Consider the following 27,097-nt stretch of genomic DNA (forward strand, 5'->3'; position numbering starts at 1 on the left):
TGGCGCTGGGTTTTTAAAAAACATGGCTTTCCTTTTTTATGTTCGTCCCTTGTTTAATTTTCCCCTTTTGGGTTTCCTTTACCCCACCTTTCCCACCCCCTTTTGCCCTTTACCCCTTTCCTTCCCCTCCATCTTATTTTAGCATAAAATTTAAAATTTTTTTCTTGTTGGGGTGTTTAAAGCCCCGTCGAATATTTTTCCATAACAGCTTCTTTTTTTTGGGGGGGCCCAAAAATGCAAATGCGGGGCTCTGAAAAAGTTTTGATGGGTTTTTTAAGTAAAAAGGAAAAAAAATATAAAAAAAAAAGAAAGTGTAATTTGAAAATTTTTCCCTTTTTGTTGAGGTTTTAAGAAAAAGATAATTTTAAAAAAGGTTTTCGAGAGATTTCCAAATTTTTTAGATAAATGCCTATTTCCCAGTTCCTTGCCAATTTCAAACAAAAAAAGTTGAAAAATGGGGGGTGGCTTTTAAAATTTTGTTATAAAAAATTGGGAAAAAAACAAGAAAATTTACAATTGGGTTTTCATTGTGTTTAAGCCTTATAGAAAAATTTCATTTCCCCGCGGGTACAGATACCGGGTTTAAAGTCTTTGAACATTTGTTTTAAAATGCTAAATAAAAAAAAAAATAAATTTTAAAAATACATATAAATTTTATCTCCTTTTTTTATACGAACGGAAAGTTAAAACGTTTTCCCTTTAGCTTTCGTTCATCTAAAATGGTTTCCCTTTAGTTTAAAAAAGCGCCCAAAATTTTCACTGGAGTTTATGTGGTCAAATGTTCCAGTGAGTTTAAAAAGCTTTTGAAAAGATTTAAGTTTAAAATGGGATTCATCTAAAAAGGTTTCCCCGTGAGTTTTTCTTTCATCTGAATGTTCCCTTAAGTTTTTATAGGCCCTCTAAAGTTCCAAGGGGAAAGTTTCTTAAAATTTTTCACAGTTTTCAATTTCATCTTAAATGCCCATGAGTCTTTGTGAATCAAAATTTTTTCCAGTTTTTAGTTTTTAATTTTGGGCTGTAATTTCTTTATTTAGGTATATCTTTTTAAAAAAGTTCCGTGAGTTTTTATGCATTCTAAATGTTTTTAAGTTTATATGCCCTCTTAAAAGTGCCCGTGAGTTGACAAGCATCTTAAAAAGCTCCTGTGAGTCTTTAAAGGGATCTAAAAAGTTTTCAATTTGTCTATATGCATTTTAAAATAATATTTTAGTCTTAAAAAGTTTCAATTTTGTTAATTTTGCATTTTAAAATGGTTTCCCCCCCAGTTTATATGCATCTAAATGGTTTCCCGTGGTTTTTTTGCTTCTTAAAAGTTCTTTAAACCCTTTTCCCTTTTGAAATTCCCCAAAAATTTTTTTTAAACCGTAAAATTTGGGAGTCCCTGATACCGTTTTTTTTGACCCCCTATGAGCCTTATGTTTTCCCTTGGGTAGAGTAAAACCCAGTCCAAAAAAATTTTTGGGAAATTTTGGGGGCTATATATTATACGCAAAGTGTGTACAAAAAAAGCTGCACGCGTAACTTACGTACAATAGGGGAAAATAGGGGGACTTTTTTATACACTTGCAAAAATATATGGACCTGCACAGTATAAAATACGGGGCCCTTTGTAAAAAAGTGCTCGTATATATTTTAAAAGCCCCTTCCCTATAAGCTACAAATTACGCGTTTCACGTTAAAAAAACGCATTTAAGCATAATTTTTTACGTGAAAAGGAAAATTTGAAATGGTGCGGAAAGCAAACTTGGGCCCAAATGAAACCCCCATGATAAGTAAAACCAAAATTACAAAACCCTTTAAAATTTTTCCGAAAAAAATTGATGGAAGTTTTCAACTTTCCTTTTTGTTGAAATTGTTTTAACCCTCAATGGGATTCAATATTAAAAATGAAAAAATTTTATTTTAGGTTTGTTTACGTCCCCTAAAGGAAAATGTGGACGAAAAAAAATAAATTTACGTAGATTTTCCCGGGTTTAAAATTTTTTCCCAAAAAAAATGTTTAATTTTGTATGCTTTTTGGGACTTTTTTTTGAACATTTCCCGTGGTGGCTTTGGCCCGTTACAAGGGGTGGAGACCTAAAGCATAAAGGGCCCCAACCGATACAAAGAAAGGCCCAAACAAAAGAAGGGAAACTTTTGTTTATTAATACCTTTAATTCAAACGTTTTTCCCCCAAACTACGACGTTGAAGACGAAAAATTTCTTTCCGTTTATCCTGGGGAAAGACCTAGTTATCTCTGGGGCTATGTTTTAAAACTGAAAAAATTTCCCGGAAGGGTGCGTATTAAAAAAATGGGTAAAACTTTAAAATGATATATAATAACGAAAATTCGAAAGAAAACGGCAAAAAAGGTCCCAACCCTTTTAAAAGTGAAAATTCAGGGCAAAATAGTTGCATTTGAGGTTTTTTTCCCGAAGTTGTACCCTTTTGAAAAATTTTTTAAAAACAATGTAGGGGTTTTTTAAAAAAAAAAGGGAAAATTGGGGTGGTGTTTAATTTAGTGATTATCAGGGAAAATTCAAATTTGTACGAAAAAAAAATTTCTCCCTTTTTTATTTATTTTTATTTTTTTATTTTCAATTTTAAATTTTTTTCAGTTGGTTTAAAAAAATTTTTATCAAAAACTTGATTTTTTAAATTTAAATAAACTTTGTATGGGGTGAAGTGAGGCATTTGGCAAATTTTTCCAAAATCTGCCCATATTCAGGGAACAATCCAACAGTTTCAATGTCAGACCCCTGCTTTGGCCCCGCTCCCAAAAAAACAACAAAGAAAAGAAAGGGTTGGAAAAATTCGTAGTTTTTTCTAAGTTTTTGTTGTATTGTAAAATTTTTAAAAAAGTGAGCACACAAGCATGAAAAAAATTTAGTAAAATTTAAAAATACGTACATTGGGAAACAAACCCATTTTAAAACGCAACTTTTTTTGGAAAACCCTACCCGCATTGGTTTTTGTGTTTTTGACTTTTAAAATGTTTAAATTTTAACTTAAATTTTTAAAAAATTTAAAGTCACTGTCGACGTGAAAACCCAAAAAGGGGAAAATCTTTAAAATAGACAGGGGCCCCCTTTTTGGGGAAAAAAATGGGAACAAATTTTTTTACCCCGGGAAAAACCTCAGAGGAGAAAGTGGAAAAAGGCAACAGTCAAAAGAAAGGAAAAGAATGGGGATATTTTTTCACAGTTTAAAACGTTTTTTCACAGCAGTAAAAATTTTTAATGGGAAAAATATTAAATTTAATTTAATTGACAATGTTTAGATCAAAAAAAGAAAATTTTACCGGGGGTTTATTATAAGAACCAAAAGCGTAAGCTGGTTTAAAAAGGGGACTCCAAAAAATTCAGCTTTTTGGTATTTTGATAAATACATCCTTTCCCCGATATTTAAAGTCAAAATTTTTTTGAAAGGCCAAATCAAAATTTATGAATAATTTAAATTTTTTTTTTTGCTTTTCGACCCTCGCAAAAGGAGGGTTTGGGGTTTAAATATTTAAGCGATGTAAATTTTAAAAACCGCGTTGATTTTTTGCGGGCATTCTTTTTCATGTTATTTTTGAAAAAAAGAAAACCCAAAATTATTGTTTAAAGGGCAGGGTTTTTTGATTATTTCAATTTTTTAATGTTTCAAGTATATTAAATTTTATCAAATCAATGAAACCGTTTTGTTTAAAAAAAATTGAATTTTTTCCCTTTAAATCTTTTTTTAAATGGCGACCATAGCTTGTGCTTTAAGATCGGGCTTTAATGCCAAAAACGTATTTTCTATGCTAATTTAATCAAATTTTTAAAAATTTAAAAAATAAAAAAAATTTGGGCCCTTTCCGGTTTAATTAAATGATGAAATAAAAACCCAAAGAAACTTTCCCCACTATCTTTTTCTTTTTTAGACATCGTGCTCTCGGGTTTTTTTAAATTTTCACTGCTCGTTGGTGACAGGGGTAAAGGGGTTTTCGCTTTTTGGGGGGGAAAAAAAGCGGCGCTCTCTTTAACGACAGTGTAACGATTTTATCCCCCGACAAACGTTACCCCCCATGCTATGTTAAAACCTCAAAATGGTTTTTTAAAAAATTTTTTTAGTCACAACCAAATTTTTGTCCCAGTTTTTTGGGGAAAACGATTCGGATAAAGGAATGGAACGTATTTTTGGGAGTTTTTTTCATCAGGGGGTGTGCTCATTTTTACATTACGAAATAAGAAAAGGGATAAAAGGGGGGAAAGTATCCCATAAAATTTTGGGGGGGGAGAGGGGTTTAAGTTCTCCTCCCCAGATATAGTTTTTAATGAGCGTGTGAAAGGGGCCTCAAACGACGCTTCCTATGCAATAACATTGTATTGTTGTGTTGTTTTAAAGCAAAAATGTTGAATTATGTAATACGAAATATAAATATGAGAATGGCACGTCGGTCCTCCACCTAGATATTTGTAAAACATCCCATATAAACAAAAATGGTGAATTCTGTGCGTGTTTTAGGGTTCTTAGATAAATATTTCCGGCATAAAAGATTTTTTCTCTTTAAAGATGAGGGGTTTCGAGAGTCCACCACAGATATCTTTGAAAACATGGAATAGCTAGATGAGCTGAAAACTTATTGGAGGTCCTAATGTGATATATGGTTGTCGTTTCAGGTCGCATAAAGTATTTATGCTGACTATTCAGTTATACTTCAGTTATAATAATTAGGCTCATGTTTCCAATACACTAACTTTAGTCGAGTAATGGACAGACTCTTAACAAATCAAAGCCCTGAGAGGACTGCAGGGAAGCGTAGCTGAACCGGTATGCATTTTAATCGAGAAGCCAGGCGAGAAAAGATTCCATCATTTTGCAATATTTCACTAAATGCTTCCAGTTTTTTTAACTCATTGAACCAAAAAAGTAACCCACATCCAGACCAAAGTCAGTAAAGATTACATAAATCATAATCTTTGATTTGACTTTAAATCTAATAAGGAACCAATGTATGTATGTATGAGGTCTGATCATCAGTAAAGGCAGACGAAGGCTTGAAAGGTCGCTTTGACCTCGACACTAAAATCTATAGCGGCTGTTTATGTCTTGGGCAAGATTTTAAGAAAATCAAACGGACTAGACTGAAACAGGTTTGACAGACAATCATGGCAGGATCTTCCAAAGTGAAATGTCAATGCATAAAACCAAGAGTACAAACAGAGAAAATGTTAAAATATTAATTTTCTAAATTGTGTAACAAATTTTTATTAAATCTTACAAGATTGTGTAACAAATTTTTAAAACTCTTTTTACAAAAAAGCGAGATTAGAAATTCAGTATGTTGAAGGCCCAATATCTTCTACATGTCAAGCAATCCAACTGTTTCATTTAATAGTACTGTGTGCGCACAAGAGGGTTGGCAAAACTAGCATCATATCTGTAATATATAAGAAAAGGGCCTTAATGGGGTTTTTAATTATGAGTGACTACTATTTTGTTTGCAAATACTTGATAAGAAATCTATATCCGTGATTTTCACGTTGTAAATATTGGTGCTACCGACGACATATATTTTAGCGGCTTAATATAGTTTTCCGTGTGTCATTCGCCTTGATCACATGACAAATATTTACCGCGTAATTAAAGTTGTTCAATGAAAAATCAATACATTTATAAATGTACAAATGTTTCTGATCAAACCCACATTTTTTATTAAAAATTAATAAGTGCTCACATTTATTGCATATCCATAATAAATTGCATCGATCTTTGTACTCTCGTATCATTCAGTTCTTTGTAAGTATTGAACTACTTTTACGACGCATACTAGGGAAAGGTAGCGCTGAACCGGAACCATGTCTTTTTGGTCTTGGTCACGTGATAAATATTTACCTCTTAAAGTAGTACAACGCGTAGACAATGTTCTTTACAAGAACTTATACTCCCTGTCATATTTTTTATTTACAAATCACAAGTGTTAACATTTATTGCATATGCTAATAAATGGTATCGATCTGTTTACTCTCAGACCCTTAAATTTCATAGAAGTACTGAACTACTTTTATAGCGTATGTATGGAGAAAGTAACTACAATTTTACCAATGTCAGTATACGTAGTTTTGCGACTTATGGAAGGCTACGCTTCCCAAATATACCACTGAACCTCAACTTTAAAACAATTGAGGAGCGTACATTTGTGCATTCAGCCAAAGGGCAGTCCTACACTCCGGAGTGTAAGAAATGTTTTTCCAGCACCAGGTGAAAATACGAGAAAGTTATGTCCAGTATACAACAATACGAATGCCTGATATTTACTCGACCAACCTCGGTAACTCTCGGTGAATAAATTATTCGGTACCCTCGGAATTAAATTCACCACAGGATTGGATTATTTAATAGTATTTCACTATATCAAACAACATTGAAAATTTCTAAAAGTTTTTGGTGGATAAAAGTTGTACCTTGCATATACTTTTAAACTAATGAGTTAAATTATGTTCATACATTGATTGTTAAGGTGCACCCAACCACTTTAATAACGCAACACTTTTTGTCGTTAGGCCAAATTTACTTTGAAAATTTAAAGTAACATAATAATAAACATATTACGTGTAATTTCTTGTGTTAAGTTTAAAAAATCATGCAAGAAAATAGAGTAAACAATTTAGGGCTGGTATCATGATTCCATAAATGCTACGTGTGAGGTCAATATACTCTTATAACTGCAAGTCCAATTTTTTTTTTTTAAAAATTTGTAAATGATGTAGACATGGATAATGTCGACTTTTTTCATGTCATTGACAAAGGGGTGATTTTACGACACACACATAAATTTCGGAGTAAAAAATTCTAAAGGGGTGATAAAAGTTTAACTCGAAACAACATGCTGTTTTGGTAAAATATTTCAAAGTATTCGAAATTTAAGGCTCATTTCCGAAACTGCTAACGAAACAGCCTTAAGAAGTGTTATTTGGTTTACAACTGAAACGCAATATTGATAGGCAGAAATATAAAATGTTTTGATCTAGGCAATGAAGAACATTTGATTAAAAAATATCCGCTGGTCTGATTAACATTTCAGGCGAAAGAAGCGGTTCAGCTAAATACAAATAAACAAAACAATAACAAATTTATAAAACAAAGTCAATGAAAAGAAAGGCATGAACAGTATTTGAACTTTCCAGTGAACACAAAGTCATTTGATCTATGAAGATATAATATATACTGAGCGCCCTGAGCAACCCGAACAGATTCTTATAGTTATTTACTTAACAATTTAGATGCATAAAGTCCTAATGGGGCAGTACAGAAAAAATGATCTTTAGTAATTTTGATCACATTAAGATAAAATGTATAATAGTATGCAATTAATTTAATAATTTAGAATATATCATCATATGTATTACCATTATAGGTCTAAAGTAAAAATACGCTATGGATTTGTGTGAACAGAATTTCTATTCTGTGCTCATTACAAGTGTCCTCAATCCTCTCAATATGGTACAAGGGTAAAGTGTTCACCGTAATTAAGCTTGTCAAGTGAAACATAAAACAGTTTGTGGTTTTAATTTAGAACAAATCACCGTTTCTACTCCTACATGCTCATCCCAAGAGACCACAGAGGATGCGATTTACAAATTGCACATGCATTCCTATACACTCCTATATATCTCTACAAGTTAATATGCATGTTTAAAATTTTATATTTGGTTTGTAAAATTTGCAAAAACGTTTTAACGTGAACACTTACAACGTTACATTCTTTGTATTGCCATATCAAAATATGGACATTTCCAGAGTACCTCAATCTACGTAAAGCAACAGAATGGACACGATTTTTGTTTTTGTAACATAGGCTACTTGTTTTATGAGAAAGGTTTAGCAAAAGTATAAATTCACAAATGTTGTATTTACAATGTTCTGTAAATAAATAGGACAGTTTCATTATCGAAATGCATGTTAAACTGGCGTTCTTCAATCAATTAAGAAATGTTGAGCTATGGTCAGGTCTATATATTTTAAATATTTAACTATTTCTGTCCGGAAAGGTGCCTTTTAATTTCACACCCATTTCCACAGTTTGAACAATATTTCGTTTGAAGACATGTTCCCCAAACTGCATGTGAAACAGGGATATCAATTATTTTTTTACTTTTTTTCAAGTCACATGACGTATTTATTGCTATCGCTGGAGCAATACTTTCTGGTTCCATCCGGTTGGGTCTATGGAGAGAGTTGAGAATATGTTGTTTCTAATTGCCCACTTGCATCCCTGGCATTCAAGTCTTCATACGCACGGTCTTCAAGTTCTACATCGTTCCTGCTTGAAGTTAAACAGAAGTTAATTAATGAGAAAATAGGTTGAAATCACAACAATATGTTATCAAATTATGTCTGCGAATGTGATGCATTTGTGTAATCTAATTTATTAAACATAATATTGTTTAACCTGAATAGTTCTGTTTTCGATCTGCACCATCCAGAAGATTCATATTTTAGCTTAGCAATCTTTGTATTGTCGGTTTTTATTATATTGTTGGATTGATATGAAACGGTTTAAATTTAGTTATCAGACTCTATTTTATTTTATTCTATTTTTATGTTTGTTAAGAAGACACAATGTACGTATAGGTTACTTTCAGTTTTTATCGTCATAGCGCATAGCTTTGTGGTAAGACAAACAGCCTGTATGTTGCAATACCACATAAAGTGACAAAATTACTGACAGTTGATTTTTCTTTCCTAAACATAATGTGTTTGAGAATCATTGTAATATTTTGTTTTCCGATTATTTCTTTTGCTCACTATTTTTCCCATCAATTAGCCTGACACAGACTATTATAATTGAGCTCGTTATTTTATCAGGTTTTATCAGCTATGTTGTATTGAAAAAGGATCTTCATACATTCCTGTAATAAAACATGCCTTCGGCTCAAAACAACAAGGAAGTTACTTGATTGTTCACATTCATATTTGAAAATGCAAGTTATATGTATTTGCAACAGAATTGTAACTTTAATAAAAATTGAAAAAATGTTCTTATAACTTACTGTATAGATAACCTTGATTCTTAGAATATGTAATCCATGAAAGAGAGTGAAATAAATGTATATTTGGTTAAAAATACATACTTCGGTTTAAAAAAGTTATCCATTCAAAGTCGAAAGCAGAAACAAGTATGTTTCTTGGTCTGTCATTTAAGCGCTTAGTTGTTTCTAAACTCATTAAGGAACACTAAGGAATCAAAGACGAACGAAGTGATTTAGGAAATTTAACACACAAACCTCCTTCCACCAACACTTGTACTTCGTCTCATTTTATTCTCTTCCCATTTTGCTGGAAATAAAACTTAACCGTTTTGCAAATGATATTTTACCCTTCAGCATTACCTGAAATAATAATTTGTCTTTATATTTTCTTGTCCTTTGGAATCATGAAGTCAGTCCTGTGTTTTGGTATAATAACAGATTCCGCTTATTATTTAATAATCCATTGCTAGAGAAAGTGAGAGTGTTGCATATTTTATTACTTTCCATGACTCAAACAAAGTCTGCAAATATTTTGCTTGGTTAAGATTTATTCTAGATATATCAGCTACCGAAACAGCACTCGTTAGGTGCCGTGTGGTGGCTGTAAATAGTAACACAATGTCAGTCTAAAATGATGTTTCTAAATATGAGGCACATTGTTTTAGTTTTGAAGTTTTTCACCATTGTTTAAAATATAAGTTTTCTATATTCATTTAATTGAAGTATCATTAAAAACTTTGATAATGTCAAATTCAGTCTCAGTTGAAAAATCTTTAGTCGCCGGACCTGGTGGCTATATTTGAAAAGCTCCAGGATTTTGCTTATGGTAGAATAATCTCTAAACTCTGATAAAGTAGAATTTTGTACTTTACAATATTACATCGCATTCAATATGAATCAACAATAATAAAATTGTATTTTGCGGAAATATATAAAGTAAGACCTGTATTGAAATACAAATGAGATACAAAGCATTGACTTCGTGGCTGCTGTAACTATTGTTTAATCAATTTTCCTCCGTTAAAGGGTATCAACTTAATTTTTAATTTCATTTGAATATCAGACACAGCCATTCATATGATACATCAGACTATAGAACCCCAAGATAATTAAAGATATATCAAAACTTCAACAAGTTTTTCAAAATAAAACTTTTTACTTTACAATATTACATCACGTTCAATATGAATAAAATTGTATTTTGCAAAAACATATCCGCGCAGTCTGGTCAGGATCCATGCTGTTCGCTTTTAAAGCCTACTGCAATTAGAGAAACCGTTAGGGAACAGCATGGATCCTGACCAGACTGCGCGGATGCGCAGGCTGGTCTGGATCCATGCTGGTCGCAAACTCACTATGTTGGTTTTCCCATGGCGCGGCTCATATAAAGTAAAACCCGTACTGAAAGACCACAATTATTCACTACTATTTAATCCATTTTAGAGCATTTCAGTAATAGGAAAACTATAATGCAGTCAAGAGTTCTCTTTACTTTGTTATGAATGGAATGCTCGCTTTATATTTGTAAGCTGTATTTCATGTGCGCGTAGCACACACTGTAGCACTCATAAAACCCATCGTAATGATAATTAATTAGATTTAATTTTCACCTATTTCTATCCCGCTTCCTGATTATTAAAGCAAAAAGCAATTGACACTTCATTCTGAAATAAATTTTAGTCGATATTAAAGAGAAAAAGTAATCCTTTAATTCTAAATCAAGTTGTTTTTGGTGACATATCATCAAAATTCTACTTATGATACCTTTAGTAGTCTTCATTTTCTTTATTGCAACTAGACATGCGATGAATACACCAATGAGGACAGCAGTTAAACAAGAACTAATAATGATCCAGATAAACGAGTTGCCTCCAGAGCCACAGGTATCCTGTTTGTTGAAACGTTGCTCAGCTTTCTCTGAATTAGAAAGTGTATAAATGGCTCAGGGGAAAACAAACAGTTTATACTTACTCGTATATCTATTATCAGATTTTAGTTCAAAGCCATCTAAAGGATCAATCTATTTTCATTCTGCAATGTATTAAGATTATAAGCATGTTATTCTATTTAGCAATTTTACGAGGATAGTTGAAAGAAGACTACATGAGTTATTTGTATATTTACCAGCATCAACGGTATATTATTCGTACTACTTGTCAGTGAATATCAGCATCCTTAGCTAAGCCAAGACGCATGTTATGAAGGTATTCATGAAATTATCAATACTTCAAGGTTTGATTTGTCAGAAGTTAATTATATTAAATTTTAAAGAAAGATAGATATCTGATTATGAAACAATTGTAAAATTGTACGTAATAACAGAGTTACGCAATATCTCAAAATGAGATGTGATTACCATAAATGTTAACAGTCAATGTCTTTTTATCCGTTGTTTGTAAATAACGGGTCTGGCAATTCAAATGCCGTTGTGAAATACGATACGCATCAATTACTATGACGCAGTCTGTTTTCATGTGACAGTGCTTTTGATATATGTTTCCACCATCAGTATGTTCCATCCACGAAATGTTGAAGGTGCGCAAGCTTTTGACTGAACACTTTACGTATACCCGTTCTCCTTCAGAAATATTCAAAACTGAACCGGATATGTTGAATTCAATAACAGGCGAATCTACAAATGTATACATTGTGGAAATCGTTTGGTTTACATGCATTTCAAAGATACATTCATTGGCTTCGGCACATTTCAAAAGTGCGAGCGGGAGGACTACATACGCCAAAGCTGACATAATTCTTTTGAACAGGTTTAGACACCATAAATATATTTCAATCTCAGCGGACTAAATTCGACTTATAACTCTCAATCATTTTCAAATTAAAATAGTTTATTTCTGTAATAACTGTAATAAATGCTTTTTAGTTAAAATTACGATTTTAGGGTCAAATGACGTCTTAGTGTAATGCTTTTATGTTCATCGGTAAACATAAATATCTCCAGGAATATTAACATATATGATGTTATACCATTTCGGTATTTTTATTTGGCCATTATGTGAATGTAATACTTACACAAAAATGTGACCTGTTTTGGCGGGGAACACTCGCTGGTGATCTTGTACCATTCACTGTAACGACAACATGTGATGTTTTCCCTGTTCCAGATTGGCTCAAATGTTGTCATGGTGACAGCATTAGTGTTTAAAGAGGTGGAAGTGTTGAAATAATCCGTCTGGACAGCAGACGGTACTTCAGTATCAGAAACTTTCATGCGTACTTTTGGAGCAGGCCTGCCATTTTTTACTACGCAAGTAATATTAACGGTTTCTCCTTCTTTTAAGATCCCAGGTACCATAAACAAATGGAATATAGGCGACTCTGAAAAAACAAATATTGTGACTTCTTTAAGTTGCTCGAATGACTACGTAATGTAATTAACATATTGACAAGAGGAACACTAACTGGAGTTGAATCATTTATTACTGAGTTTGATTTTATTCAGTTCTTTAGATCAGATGCAAATAAATTGATCTTAATACGTTGTACTTACCTATTATGTATATCGAGGGGTAAGTGCCAGAACCTGCTATGTGCATTTTTTAAAATTTTACAGGAGAGCGTTTTTTTTCTTTTTTCTTTTTAATAGTAGGGTATTTTGAGATATCAAAGCTATGGTTTTATTTACTTTATCATTATTTAATACATAATATATGTATTTTGTTGATATCTTTAGTAAATTAGGTCAAATCCAAAAAAAATGTTTTGGCACAACTAAAAGGCCATTTATTTGCAAATATCAGAATAACTAAAACATTCCATTGAAAGATATCTGGTTTTGGCATGTACAATTCTGTTAAAACTTTCGAAACAATACTGAGCCAAAACATGCTATAAATTGATAGCTGGTGAAGATGTTGCATGTCATAGTTTTTGTAAGTGTCGAAAACATTCTATAAAGCAATAGAATCTTCTAGCATATGCAAAGTTGACATGTAAGTTTTTTGGCATACAAATACATTCTATAAAAACATAGATTCTTATGGCAATATGCTTTCTTTGTCTTAGCTTAAGACTTTTCAAGTCACAAATAGCCTATATGTATATAGCTCCATTTAGCTCTTATTAGACTGTCTTATCATGTATTAAGAATCATCTACAACGTTTTAGTTAATGTGTTTATGTATTTCATAATACATTAATGTAATGTTATGAAATATAAACACTGTATTAATAGAGATATAAAGTTTGATACACATGTTTATGACTGTAATCTATGTAACTATCATTATTGTCACACACTAAAAAAGATAATAGGCAAGGGTAGATTTCTCGGAAGCACAGAGCACCAAAAACACAGCCCCAGAGCCACGCATTTACATAGTAGGCCCACAACAAATAGAAGCTGTAATGGAAAAATATTTCAGACGGGTTGCTTCAAACATCCAACAAGTACATATTAATATAAGCTAAATATTGATAAAGGGGAAGGAAACGGTAAGGGGCGAAATTGGGTCGGGGTGGGGGAGGAATCCGAAGGGGAAAGTTGAACAAGGACAAATATACAAGGGAATGCCATGTTCTTTAAAAACAGTCGCACTACAACGTAACCACAATAGCGCAGACACTTATGTACCAAAGACAAACACACAACGACGATCAACTGAATAACATAGAAAAACGAACAAGCAACACATAAGAAAACAGTAGGGCACCGTTATAGACTCACAAGCTTACAAACATACCCACACAAGTAGGAAAAAACAATCAAGTACCGTCTTGGGATTCGGCTGCCAAAATAAAGAGGAGCCACGAAAACTTACTAAAAGTAAAGGGGATGGGATGCAAAAAGTAGCGTAAATGTAAGGGAAAGGAGATGGCTAAGTCTTGGGAACCACATTGTCAGTCACATTTAAAATGTAGTGGTAAATTTATCTGACTCTCAGTGTTAAGTTACTATTGGAGTCATTGCTTGAATCTTGAACAGCATTTGGTTCTGGTAAACAATCTCTTGTACTGTTTTTACTGTTAATTAAAACCGTGTAATTCATGGAAATATTCAGGAATATTACCACTCTTGCATAGTTGCGATAGATACTTTTTCTTTGCGGCAGAAATATGTAGCTTTGAATGATACTTAATTGGCAACAGTATTTGCTTGTTGACTTCTGGAGGGAAACATTTTCAGTTTTTCAAATTCATTACCTATAACCTTTTTAAAACTCTTTTAGTTCACTGATACATATAAAAGGGAGGTTATATATAAAACCAAATATTAAACTTTTTATGTCAAAATATGTTGTTTTAAAAACTATTGTCCCTGATTGTTGAGTCTTAATATCTACTGATCACTACAAATATTGTTTTATAAAATTGTTTATAATTAAATTTTTACACCCTTAACTTATTAAAACTGTCTCATAAACCTAAACAATGTTTGGAAAGACAGTTAAGTTTGCAAGCTTGCTCAACCTTGTTATGTTTACAAGGTTGCACGGGACTCGCAAATGTTTTTCAGTACACTGATATAATTATGTGTGTGTAAGCTTGCAAGTTTGCGCAAGCTTACAATCTTGTTATGATTGTGCGAGTTTGCAAGATTGCGCAAGCTTGCAATCTTATTATGATTGTGTAAACTTGCAAGGTTGCAATTAAGGTCGCTAGGGTTCCAGTCGCAAGCATGCGCAACCTTAAAAGCTTGCTAGATCTTAAATAGGTTGCAGGAAGCGCGCAAATTACTTTGCGCAAGCTTACATTATGGTTGCGATGGTTCCAATCGCTGATACATATAAAAGGGAGGTTATATATAAAACAAATATTAAACTTTTTATGTCAAAATATGTTGTTTTATGCTGCATGTTTGGTAAAATCGCAACTGCAATCTTGCTGCGACCTTATGCAAACTTAATTAAGCTTGCCATTTTGGTTTGGGTTCTTTCTTTTCTTAGGTTTGTCAAAAGCATTATTTTGTTCATAAATCATAATTCATTCTTGCTGTGCCATGTAAAACTGATTACATCTGTTACACTGGTCCTTCTTAGGTACAACCTTAATCTGTATCCTTCCAATAAAACTGGCTTTGTTTTAATTTTTTTTACTCCACCAGATAGAGGTCATACATTTTTGGCAATGTGAGATGCAAATCAAGGAATTGTCTCCTTTTTCGTTCTCGTTCATAATGTGAACTTATGGGTGGGAAAGATTCAGTATGCTTTTTCACTGCATCTACTATACTTTGAAAAATTACGTTATGAGGCCTTTTTTTACTCTCTAAGCACTTCCTGTAAAATGTCTGTCCTTTTTGTTCTTCAACGTATGATCAATATAGTTATGCCTTACCTATTGAAGTTTTCTTTAAAAAAAAAACATCTTACAGACTGAATACCTTTTATATTCAATTTCGAAAGAAATTTTTCTTGACACCCGTTTTCATTTTGATTTGGCTTTGATATGTTTTAGTGTCTGTCTCTTCTACAATTGACAAACATCTTTTTGTCTATCACAACTTGTCAATGACCAAACTGATTTAAAGAATTGTTGCCTTTGTTCTGATGTAACTTTTGTGTCTCATTTTGTCTGCAGTTGCTACAGCCTACTGGCTCAACTAGAGGTGTTTGGCTTTCCATCTGCTGATTTATACTCTGCACCTGACAGCCTGTAACTTTTTTTCACATTGATTCCATGTTTCTGGTATTGCTTTTCCTTTTCTAATATGGAACTCCTCAGGCATTATAAAAACTGCTTTTTTCTTGATGTAGCTCTTTTCTGTGGTGTTGATTTATCATTGGTGGTAGGTGTATATTTGTTGTTTCTGTTAGTCATATTGTTCATCTTGTAACGGCGGATCAAAGTATATTTCAGAGTCTGGATTTCAAAGGTATCCTTCAAACTGATCCAAAATTCCAGAAAGGATGTATAGAAGTTACACTTACTTTTATCTGCAGTGGCAAGTAAATCACTTTTGGTTGGTTTCATTGTGCTGACTGGCTCTTCAGCATTATTTGTGTAGAATATAACATTGCGCTTTGTGTAATTAGCCAGTACTTATGGGAAAAGGTCTGCCACTGACACGTAATCAAACTACAGTTATTTCTTCATAATCTGAATAATGCCAGTTTAACACAAAGGCAATATACTTTTCCATTCTTTCTTCAAGACTGTCATAAATGTGAAGGATCTTTGCCAATATGTTTCCAACTAGCTTATAAAAAGCAGTTACAATTAATAAGGTTTGGTTTTTCCTCTTCCAAGATCATTTGCTGAAGTCTACCTCACTTTTAATAACTTCCACTCTTTTTTCTAAAACATTTAAACAGGATGAATGTTCAACATTCCAGTGCAAAATACAATATCTGCCACACACTCTAAACTTGATAGTCCGTTTTCATCACCTAATTATTGAAAAAAACAGTAAAAGTCGACACTGCCAAATAAACCTATCGTGGAATGTCTGCTTTGGCATAACTTATTAACAGAGATTCTGCAATGACTGGTTTGATCCCAGTTAAATAACTTAGGAAAGAAATATGATATAATGACGCAAACTGGTGCAAAATGTGCAGCTTGAAAAACTCTACCAGAAAATGCAAAAAAAAGTGAAAAACGTAAAATATGGTACATAGCACCTTCTGGCACTTACCCCCCGATATATTGTCCACAAGCGACAATTAAAGGTGAATGAAGTTTATGCATCATTTATAAGTATGCAAGTCATCTGTACCTTGTTATATTTTGATTTCGATTAGAATGAAGTAAATATGAACGTTCACTTACTGATAACATACACATGTGCAGTGATGATAAAAGGCGATGTTAATGCATCGTTCATAACTGTGCAGGTCATATTTGCCATATGATGTCTGTTGAGAAGAGTAAAGAATGCCATGTTACCCGCTGTTTCATTATATCGATGCGGGCTTAGCGATTCATTTCCTATTGACATGGTGACTTTTATTGGTTGTGTACCACCACTTGTCTTGCAGAGAACACTGAAGTGATCACCATCCTCACCAACAATACACCCCTTACAAGAAATGTTCAAATTAAAATCGGTTGCACCTAAAGATTATAATTTGTGAATTTGAAATAAGACCAAATGGATAATTTTGACTTCGCACAATATAAGCAAATATCATTTAAAAGGCAATGGATTTTAGGTAGTGGATCCGTAATGACAATCGGCTATTTCCGTGGGATTATATATTCTCCATATGAAATGACGGTATTCTTCGATTATTTATGAATTTATTACCGAAGAATGCCGTAATTTAATACGAAGAATATGTAATCGCACGGACATAGCAAATTTTCATTATGGTTCCATTTTCCTGAGATTAAACTTTTATTTCGGATAATAATTGAATCGTCTTCTGAATCTTGATTGTAAATATATCTACCTGGTAATATCACTTTGACCATATTTGAATAGCCCGCTGCACTGCCACAGTAAACTCCGTATCGGCCATTCATTCGATCATTGAACATAATAATAGTCAACACATATTTATCATTCGGTTCCCTTTCTTCCTCATACACATCTTTCGTCAAGGTTATTGAAACAGGTTGAACTGCAGAATGCATCCATTGTCGTACAGTTTGTTCTGGATATTGATTAACATATTCCGATGGATAATATTCTAGTTCTACGTTCTCGCCTTCTTTCACTTTTGTTGTTCTTAGGTAAACAAATCCACATTTATAGCTTGATATATCTAAGAAAAATAGAGAGAAATAAAAAAAATAATTTACAATTTATTAATGTTTGACTATCGGGCTAGCATCTACCGATACGGATAGCACGTACATGTCTGAATAGCTGGCAGATAGATCCCATGTATCAAATAAAATGTTCGAGATTGGTATAGGGTGTTTATTTTCGTTTTATACATCAAATAGCCACCCTTTAAGTTAATATTACATGACAGCACAAATTCATGTTCACAGATTTCATTTTCCTTTAATATTCATTAAGTTATTATTATTCTATATCTATTTTATCTATCCAATTATGACAACATAAATTCATTTTCACAGATTTTTACTTTCGTTTAATACATCAAATTAGCCATTCAATAAGTTATTATTATTCTATATCTATTTTATCTATCCAATCGTGAACGTTCATTTGCAACACGTGACCGTACAATATAATAGGATTATTATAACAATAGCTTGATCTGGGATGCAGTATTCGGCTCGAGTGGATTTTGCCAGATCGGATCTCACGAGGCGCGCAAGCGCCGAGTGTGATCCGACCTTGCAAAATCCACGAGAGCCGAATACAAAGTCCCAGATCTAGCTACTGTTATAATGACCCTTTTATTATATACCTTTACCATTTTGATTCTTGTTTTGTTCTTGAACGAAATCTTCAATGTTTATTGATGGAACTTAATGAAGTTTTTATGTGCGCTATTTATAGAAATGTGTCGGGTCATGCATATTTATGAAAATAGTCCGGCAGCATACAATACGGAAGGTACAATACGGAATTTAAAAGGTACAATACGGAATTTTTGTCTGTCTATTCATATTTAATTGTGAAATACAAGCCGATTTTTTACAAAATTTATATAGGTATATAATAAATTACCTTATTTGACGCACGTGCGTACAGAAAAAAACCCTGTATTTTTCCGTATTTGGACGGTTCGAAAAGTCCCATGTTAAACATACGATAAAGCCCGAAACGCGTGAAAATGTTCCAAATGTAAATCGGGTGAAGTAGGCGCTCTATGAACAGAGTTTGATTATGCGTCTTGAAATCAGGAAGGCAGAAATACAATATTCAGTGAATAATCTTTAATTTAAACTAAACTAAAATAGATATAAAAAGGTTATTTAACACTGAACTGTACAATACAGGATATATTTGGACTCGTACCCAGCTGAGAAGACCATATTGGACTCGCCTTGCGGCTTGTCCAATATGTTTTTTTCAGCTGGGTACTCGTCCAAATATATCTCCGTATTGTACAGAACAATGTTAAAAAACCTTATATTACATGACAGCACAAATTCATTTCCACAGAAATATTTTCAAATGCTTGACTTATTAGCTAGTAAACACTTGCTGCATATAGACCTGTCATAGAGCACAAATTATGGATCCGTGATTTTATATAAAGAGTAATGTAATAATTAAATCTAGTTTCTTAAAACTGGTTCATAGATATCATAATTACAGGTGTGAAGACACTTATCAAAAAAAGATCTTATAATAACTTTGGAGCTCTTGTTTCAACATATACATGCTTAGGAATCCGATGACATATGTCTTTTAAACTTTGGTCATTCTAAATACTTTACGTAAAACTCTTTAAATTGCCGACCGGACATTAACATAGTAACACATTTGATTCAACATGAAAATTGCTGTGGCTTACTCTTTAGTATGAGTATAATGTTGACATTATATCATGGAAAGATGTAAACAATATACCTTGAAGCTGAAGTTTAGGAGTCTCCATTAAACAGCTAACGCTATTGTTCTTATAATCAACACGGTAAAATACATCGTCATAGCCTCTGGCAGCGTCAGTTAAAACCAAGTAATACGTTCCATCTTGAAAATATTGAGTAAACTTTTTATGTTTAGGAAGTGTACTCCATGAATTTCTTTCATTTGCCCGCTGCCAGACCATGTCTGCGTCTGAGGTTGTTTCCGGAGTAAAAGTAAAGGTAACATTTCTGCTCAATATAGTCGGCTGTTCTATCTTCAGACTTCCACATTGGTTCACGTCGACAGTAACTTTAAAATTATACACAATTAAGTTGTTTAAAATCAGACATGATTTCTTTTTTACATTTAAATTCCTAAACTAAGACATACATGTATGCTAACTGGTGTTAAAAAATCTGCAATTACAACAGTATCTTAGACACACAGCGCATTATTTACAACCATTTAATCTTTGTATGACCCTCAAGTGTAAATCGTGAAATAATTTAACAACATTTGTACAATGAAACCTATATATTGTTAAAATGGTGCATGTCACGTACGTCATAAAAAAAGCGTCACAAAAGTAAAAACATTGTTTAGGTCACAAAAGTGAAAAAATATATTCCTACAAAGGTGAAAATAGTTTTATACCTTTCGCATTCACCTTAAAAATTCTATCTAGACCAAAATGCTGTATTGTCTATTTACTGAAAAAAAGGACGAATTGGTGGACCTGACTTTTACAGTGTTCTTAGAACTGGAGGGATATAGTAATGGTACGTCCCTTTAACACATGTTGAAATAGTGACAGGCGGCAATACCACGGATTCAGAGTGCATGAACCGAAATTATAAGTTTCAAACTTATTTAATTATCTCTCCCATCTTTACTCTTTCTTCCTTGGGAGTAAGTAGAAACAATTATAAACTAGTTGCATGCAGAATGCAACACATCACAGCTGAAACACACTAATAAACAAGAATTAACAGTTTTGGTGCAAGTTTTCTGCCAAAATACTTCTAAAACCGGCACACATATTCACAGCCTGCCTCGTTTTTTGACAAAGCAAGGGCACGAGGCTAATCTTTGAATTGGATACTCCTTCAGTTGGTTATTAGACCACTACTGGTTGAAAGCTAGTTTCGGGGACCATAGGACTGCGCTTTTCCGTCTGTCCTCAACTTTATGTTCGATCAATAACTACGTCATTCATAAAGGGATCTTAATAATACTCAGCACATATGTTCTCCATACATATTAACATATTGTCCAGAAACATGTTATGACATTTCCTGGAGTGTTTTGTCCACGCACATATCTTTTTGTATAGATTTAACATATATTCACCTCAATATTTACTCTACCAATTTCAGCAATTATATGGGTATGTCACTATGCCCGTTTTGAATTCAATGAATAAAAATAGCTAAAATGTCAAGCAGATTAAGTTAAGAAAATACAATTACTCAGTCAGGACCTTTAAGCCCGTCCGCTAAGCGCAATAGGGAGAGCGAATCGCGGTGTCGTGAGTTCGAGCCTCATGCAAGGCGAATAAACTTCGTGACGAGTTGATAATAGAAATTTGAAATAACGTCCTCTACCTCTGATTATTGTAGATAATTTGACAGTCACTTGCAGGGAAACTTGTTCGTACTGGTACAGAATCCAGGAACAACAATTATGTGGTAACTGCCTGCCGTTACATGACTGAAATACTGTTAAACCCAAAAACAAACGAACAAACAAACTGGCAGGGTCTTCAAAATCTCGCCCTTCATTTTGTAGTATTGCCGTTTTAAGACTGCATCATGAAAATGTTTTCATGAAGGCATGTGGGGAAAAAAGTAGGTCACTTTTTGTTGTGGGTTTTCAATGTAAATATGTTTTTCACCATACTAGTAAAGGCAACTAGCGAAATTTAAACAGACGGCTTATAACAAAAGAAAATTAACAATACACGTCCAAAATGCTACATTGTAATTTTTACAGTCTGTAGCTTTGAAAGAACAACACATAATTTTGCAAAATTCAATAAACAACGAATGTTGATGTGTACTACTGTATTTTACCATCAAAATTAAATGTCAAAATTGGTTTTACATGGTTGGAATACGATTTGTTTTCATTTGTGACTTTTTGTGACTCTTTTTTATAACGTATATGACCAGCGACGTTTTTACATTTAGAACAACTACGTTTCCCTTTTGTGGAATGTGTTTACATATTTTACACAACTGTTTCACATTTGTAACCATTTACTCATATTTTTGTGATCATCTTTACATTTTGGGGTCCCACAATCCTTTGGTGTAATTGCGCGTGGTCACAGCAGTGTCTGACATTCAAATTGTTGTAGGTGCTGAATATAGGTATAAGCTTTAAGACTGAGTTCAACTTGGTAAAATTTCCTAATAGGACACATTACACATGTTCAAATGACCCCTATTAAATGTAAACAAAACCATCAAAATAGGGCAAATTGCACGACATTATACAAAAGGGGGGAATTTGGTTTTCATACAACTTTAAATCTTTATTATATCATGATCTGAAAGTTACAAAACTTGACTTCCTAGTTTTATTCAATCAATGCTGTCATATCATAAACAGATGGGTAACTGTGGGTATTTTATATATATTCATTTACACTCCACCCCTTCTCCCCTTCTCATATAACGTAGTCTAACATTTATATCAAAAACTTCAGAAAATGACCCAAAGTAAAACTTTTTGGACTAAAATTTGAATTTGAAAAAGTTGATTTTGGCGTTTTCTGTCGAATTGCTTTTTTGATTTTTAGGCTAGTCACACCAATCCTTTACATAATGTCTTCCCCGCGATCATTGCAAAACAATCCCATGCAATTAACTGTAAACAATTTTAAAGTCAGAAGATCATTTAAATGTAAAAATTGGGTTCATTGGGAAAATACATATGTCAAAAGACTTCTAGCAGCTACATAATTTTGTATCACGACATGCTTGGAGGATTCCTGTCAAGGTAATGATTACGTTAGTGTTCAGGTTAAAAGAGAACCTACACTGTCTCGGGACATCTAACATTAAAAAGAACAGACGAATCATTCTACGTATTTACCACATTTGTCAATGTCGCACTTTCCCCAGTCATGATCTGAGGACACATAGCACCAGAGATAACCATGTCTATCCGGATCACGACAGTAATTTTCGTCTTCAGATGTCGTAGCTTCCGTGACTTTATCAGGATTACTGTATTCATGACCAAAAGAATCCCATCTTATACATGTCTCTCCATTCTTCGTCGTCTGCTGGTGGCCTTTATACTCATACGTCGTTGTCCGGAAACAGTCTGAAGCCACCACTGAAATGTTGTATAAATTGCTAGTATGAATACAAAATATAACATTTTATTGGAAGTTGATTGGGACCGTATTGAAAATATACTCTTTGGCTTTTCAAACTTCACATCTTTTATATCTCTGCCAAATTATGACAGATTCTGATGAAATTTGGGTATAGTTTTTAAACATTAGTTCAGTTATATAACAGATAATAAGGATTTTATGTAAATTCGTTGAGCAATGACAGATGCAATAAGATAAAACAAAAATGAAAAGTCACAAATTGAGTGCAACTTGATGCTGGCCGCTATGCGGCAGGTACTGCTATCTGCAGTATAAAACCATTTTGCGGTCAACATTTCACTCTTCAAGGATGGAAAATGCTCTTATCCTGATAATTTGGATACTTTTCTGCAAGTTTGATTTTGTAGATAACAAGATTTATATCTAGAAATATTACAGTTTTGCACTGGAGATTCTGCACGACATTATTGGTATTAATCTGAAAAAAAAACGAGTAAATATTTCTCGATGCAAAGCTTCCCATCACATTGTTTCATAATTATTTTACTTATATATGATTATGCACATTTTGCTCGTATGTCCAAACAATTCTTTTAAAAAGAAAACTATGTAAATATACTTCTTCACTCCACATTATCCATCTATTTGATATCATTAGTGACGTCACTAGCCTAAATTGTAATTTTCAGGTTTATATTGAAAATATTGATGTGTGATCAATTTCAACTAAATAGAGTTGAAAAATAGTAGGAATTAATTTGACTTCCATCAATTCGATACGATCAAAATATACCGTTGCAATTTTAGATTTACTTATCATGGTGTACCGTTTGGGTCAAAAGTTTGCTTTGCTTGTGCGCGCGCATTTCAAAATATACTTGCACGTATAAAATATGCGTGCAAGCGAAAAGATATACGTCCACGTGTATAATTTTATATGTGCACGTGTAAATATGTAGCTTATATGAGACTGCGTTTTTAGCTCACCTGTCACAAAGTGACAAGGTGAGCTTTTGTGATCGCGCGGTGTCCGTCGTCCGTCGTCCGTCCGTGCGTGCGTGCGTCCGTCAGTAAACTTTTGCTTGTGACCACTCTAGAGGTCACATTTTTCATGAGATCTTTATGAAAGTTGGTCAGAATGTTCATCTTGATGATATCTAAGTCAAATTCGAAACTGGGTCACGTGCCTGCAAAAACTAGGTCAGTAGGTCTAAAAATAGAAAAACCTTGTGACCTCTCTAGAGGCCATATATTTCACAAGATCTTTATGAAAATTGGTCAGAACGTTCATCTTGATGATAACTAGGTCAAGTTTGAAACTGGGTCACGTGCCTTCAAAAATTAGGTCAGTGGGTCTAAAAATAGGAAAACCTTGTGACCTCTCTAGAGGCCATATATTTCATGCGATCTTCATGAAAATTGGTCAGAACGTTCATCTTGATGATATCTAGGTGAAGTTTGAAACTGGGTTACGTGCCTTCAAAAACTAGGTCAGTGGGTCTAAAAATAGTAAAACCTTGTGACCTCTCTAGAGGCCATATATTTCATGCGATCTTCATGAAAATTGGTCAGAACGTTCATCTTGATGATATCTACGTCAAATTTGAAACTGGGTCACGTGCCATCAAAAACTAGGTCAGCAGGTCAAATAATAGAAAAACCTTGTGACCTCTCTAAAGGCCATATTTTTCATGGGATCTGTATGAAAGTTGGTCTAAATGTTCATCTTTATGATATCTAGGTCAAGTTCGAAACTGGGTTACGTGCGGTCAAAAACTAGGTCAGTAGGTCTAAAAATAGAAAAACCTTGTGACCACTCTAGAGGCCATATATTTCATGAGATCTTCATGAAAATTAGTGAGAATGTTCACCTTGATGATATCTAGTTCAAAACAGGGTCAAATACCTTCGAAAACTAGGTCAATAGGTCAGATAATGGAAAAACCTTGTGACCTCTCTAGAGACCATATTTTTCAATGGATCCTCATGAAAATTGGTCAGAGTTTTTATCTTGATAATATCTAGGTCAAGTTCAAAACTGGGTTACATGAGCTCTAAAACTAGGTCACTATGTCAAATAATAGAAAAAACGACGTCATACTCAAAACTGGGTCATGTGGGAAGAGGTGAGCGATTCAGGACCATCATGGTCCTCTTGTTATATATACGTGCACTTGTAATTAAACATCCACTTATATATTTACGCGTACACTTGTAAATATACAGGTGTATCTAAGTGCGGCTAGAATGTGCGTGAACTCGTAAAGATTTACGTGCACGCATATATGGACGTGCATGCGTAAATTTATACGTGCACGCTTTAATACAAATGCACGTATATTTACACGCACACGTCCGTATAAGCATATTTATGCGTGTACGATAAAATTTTTAAATGTGGCCTTATATATTCACACGTCTACACATATAAGGCTATTATAATTACACGCTGACTTTCGATTTGTCTTTATTTTACACCTTTAAACTCCTTACAAATTTTCAAATATTGGAGAAAACAATTATTAAAAGAAAGAAATTAGGAACTAAAAATAAAATTAATGATGTTTATGTTCATAAAAGTGTGACAGCCACGCCATAAACAAATGTAATACGAGTTTTAACGTTATTTCGAATATTAACAGTACATAGCACTGTATGGAAGTTTCCCTCAATGGCATGTATTTTATGATGTGTTTGGTTAACTTGCTCGGCTTAATTGTAAGAGCTGATTTAAATATAATCGGTACGGTTTTCAACATGATGTTGGTAAGTTTAGTTTATATTTTACAGATTATTTCAAGAGTTGAGGAGTTATACATTTGCCTCGTTTAAAGATCCTTTAAAAATAGAAAGTTACTTTTTCTTGTAAGATAGAAAGATAGAGACAGTAATTTACCATAAGTGCAAAATCAATTTTATCATAGTCTCATTAAGTTATAAATACATATAAATTATATGTACTCGTATATTATACGTTTAATGAAATGATATGTTCGGAAGACATACATTGAATGAATGTACATGCTTTTGGCTAGCAATTGAACTTCTATGGACTACATTATCTTCACTGAGTAAAATTTTTTTCGGCAATAAATTGTGGGGGTTGTCAGGCCGCCAGAAGATGGAAGCTGGTCTTGAGACTTGGTATCTTTCTACTTCCCCCTCCCACGACGGAGTTAGGGCTGAGTAGCCGCCTCGCAGCACACCGACTGGGAAAGTATATTCATATATGTAAGTTTTCCGTGTAGGAATTAAAGGAAATTGATATTTTATATGATTGAAGTTCAATTGAACAGGATATAATTATAAAGAAGGTTTTTGCAGTTTTTTGTATATATTATGTATATACATATGTGCAGTTTTCGCTCAGTTAAAAACAAACTAGTGTTAAAGTTCATGCATGATGTCTTGTGTTAAAGCTAGAAATGTGTTAACAATGTGGATACATGACAATGCAGACAACAAATCCTAAAATTCATTTATGTTTTTGTTCTCCTTTCTTCCCTCGATTTACTTTGATTATGGGATAAATAATTTATTTACGTTTGAGCGTAGCGAATTAGGAAATAACTCGAATTACTTTTCTTTTCGGTAAACGTTTTGATTGTGACATATTCTCTTTAAGTTCATTTGTTTTCTTTGGACTGATTAAAACAGGAAATAGCTCTTTATTGTAAACAAATGTCGTCTGCAACTGAATGGCTGTGAAAAGGAAAGAGTTGGCATCTGAACAATAAGAGATCGTTATATCTTTTGTACATGATAGACGTTTCCAAAGAAAATTTGCCGAAGTATTTGTGTTTATAAGTTTCTGAATAGGTATAACGCGAGAGAAAGTGTTGAAAACGCACCTGGAAGTGAGTGGAAGGCCTCCGGCTAAAAGTAACGCGAGGGCTCATTTAGCAGAACTGACTGGACTAGTAAATGAGACATTGCCTAATCCGATATCATCTAGAACTGTTTGACGTCGATTAAACTTTCATGTGTAAACAAGGAGAAAAGTACGAAAGACACTAACCATCAATACCTCTAACTGGAAAAGGCGTGTTTTCATGGTGTAAAAAGAAATTACACTGGACTCTAAATAAAAATAGGGACAAGGTGATCTTTAGTGATGAAACACATGTGAAAATTTACAGTCAAAAGAGAGTAAGTGTTTGGAGAAAGGAAGATGAAATCTGGCATCCAGAGTGTCTCGGTCAATATGGAGGTGGATGTGTGTCTGCTATGTTTTGGGGATGTCTAACTTATAATGGTGTTGGAACTTTGGAAGTTATTGAGAAATAGACTCACAGAAATACATAGAGTGTCTAGAGAGCAACTTCTGACCAGTTATTGCCATAAATTTCTTACAATGAGATAATGCCATGGTG

General features: G+C 33.4%; 1 protein-coding gene across 1 annotated transcript; it reads right to left on the reverse strand.

Moving 5' to 3' along the window:
- Nucleotides 1-7,181: 7,181 nt before the first annotated feature.
- Nucleotides 7,182-27,093, reverse strand: LOC123559678 (uncharacterized). The gene is made up of 10 exons (XM_053516808.1): nt 27,078-27,093; nt 22,475-22,720; nt 19,376-19,684; nt 17,331-17,645; nt 16,708-16,992; nt 12,010-12,315; nt 11,336-11,611; nt 10,744-10,896; nt 9,235-9,286; nt 7,182-8,270 (listed from the first exon to the last, which is right to left on the reverse strand). The coding sequence occupies exons 1-10, from the start codon at nt 27,091-27,093 to the stop codon at nt 8,174-8,176; spliced, it is 2,055 nt and encodes a 684-aa protein (XP_053372783.1). The 3' UTR covers nt 7,182-8,173.
- Nucleotides 27,094-27,097: the final 4 nt, after the last annotated feature.

Source organism: Mercenaria mercenaria, chromosome 10 (assembly GCF_021730395.1).
Source record: "Mercenaria mercenaria strain notata chromosome 10, MADL_Memer_1, whole genome shotgun sequence".
In the NCBI taxonomy this organism is placed as follows: Eukaryota; Metazoa; Mollusca; class Bivalvia; order Venerida; family Veneridae; genus Mercenaria; species Mercenaria mercenaria.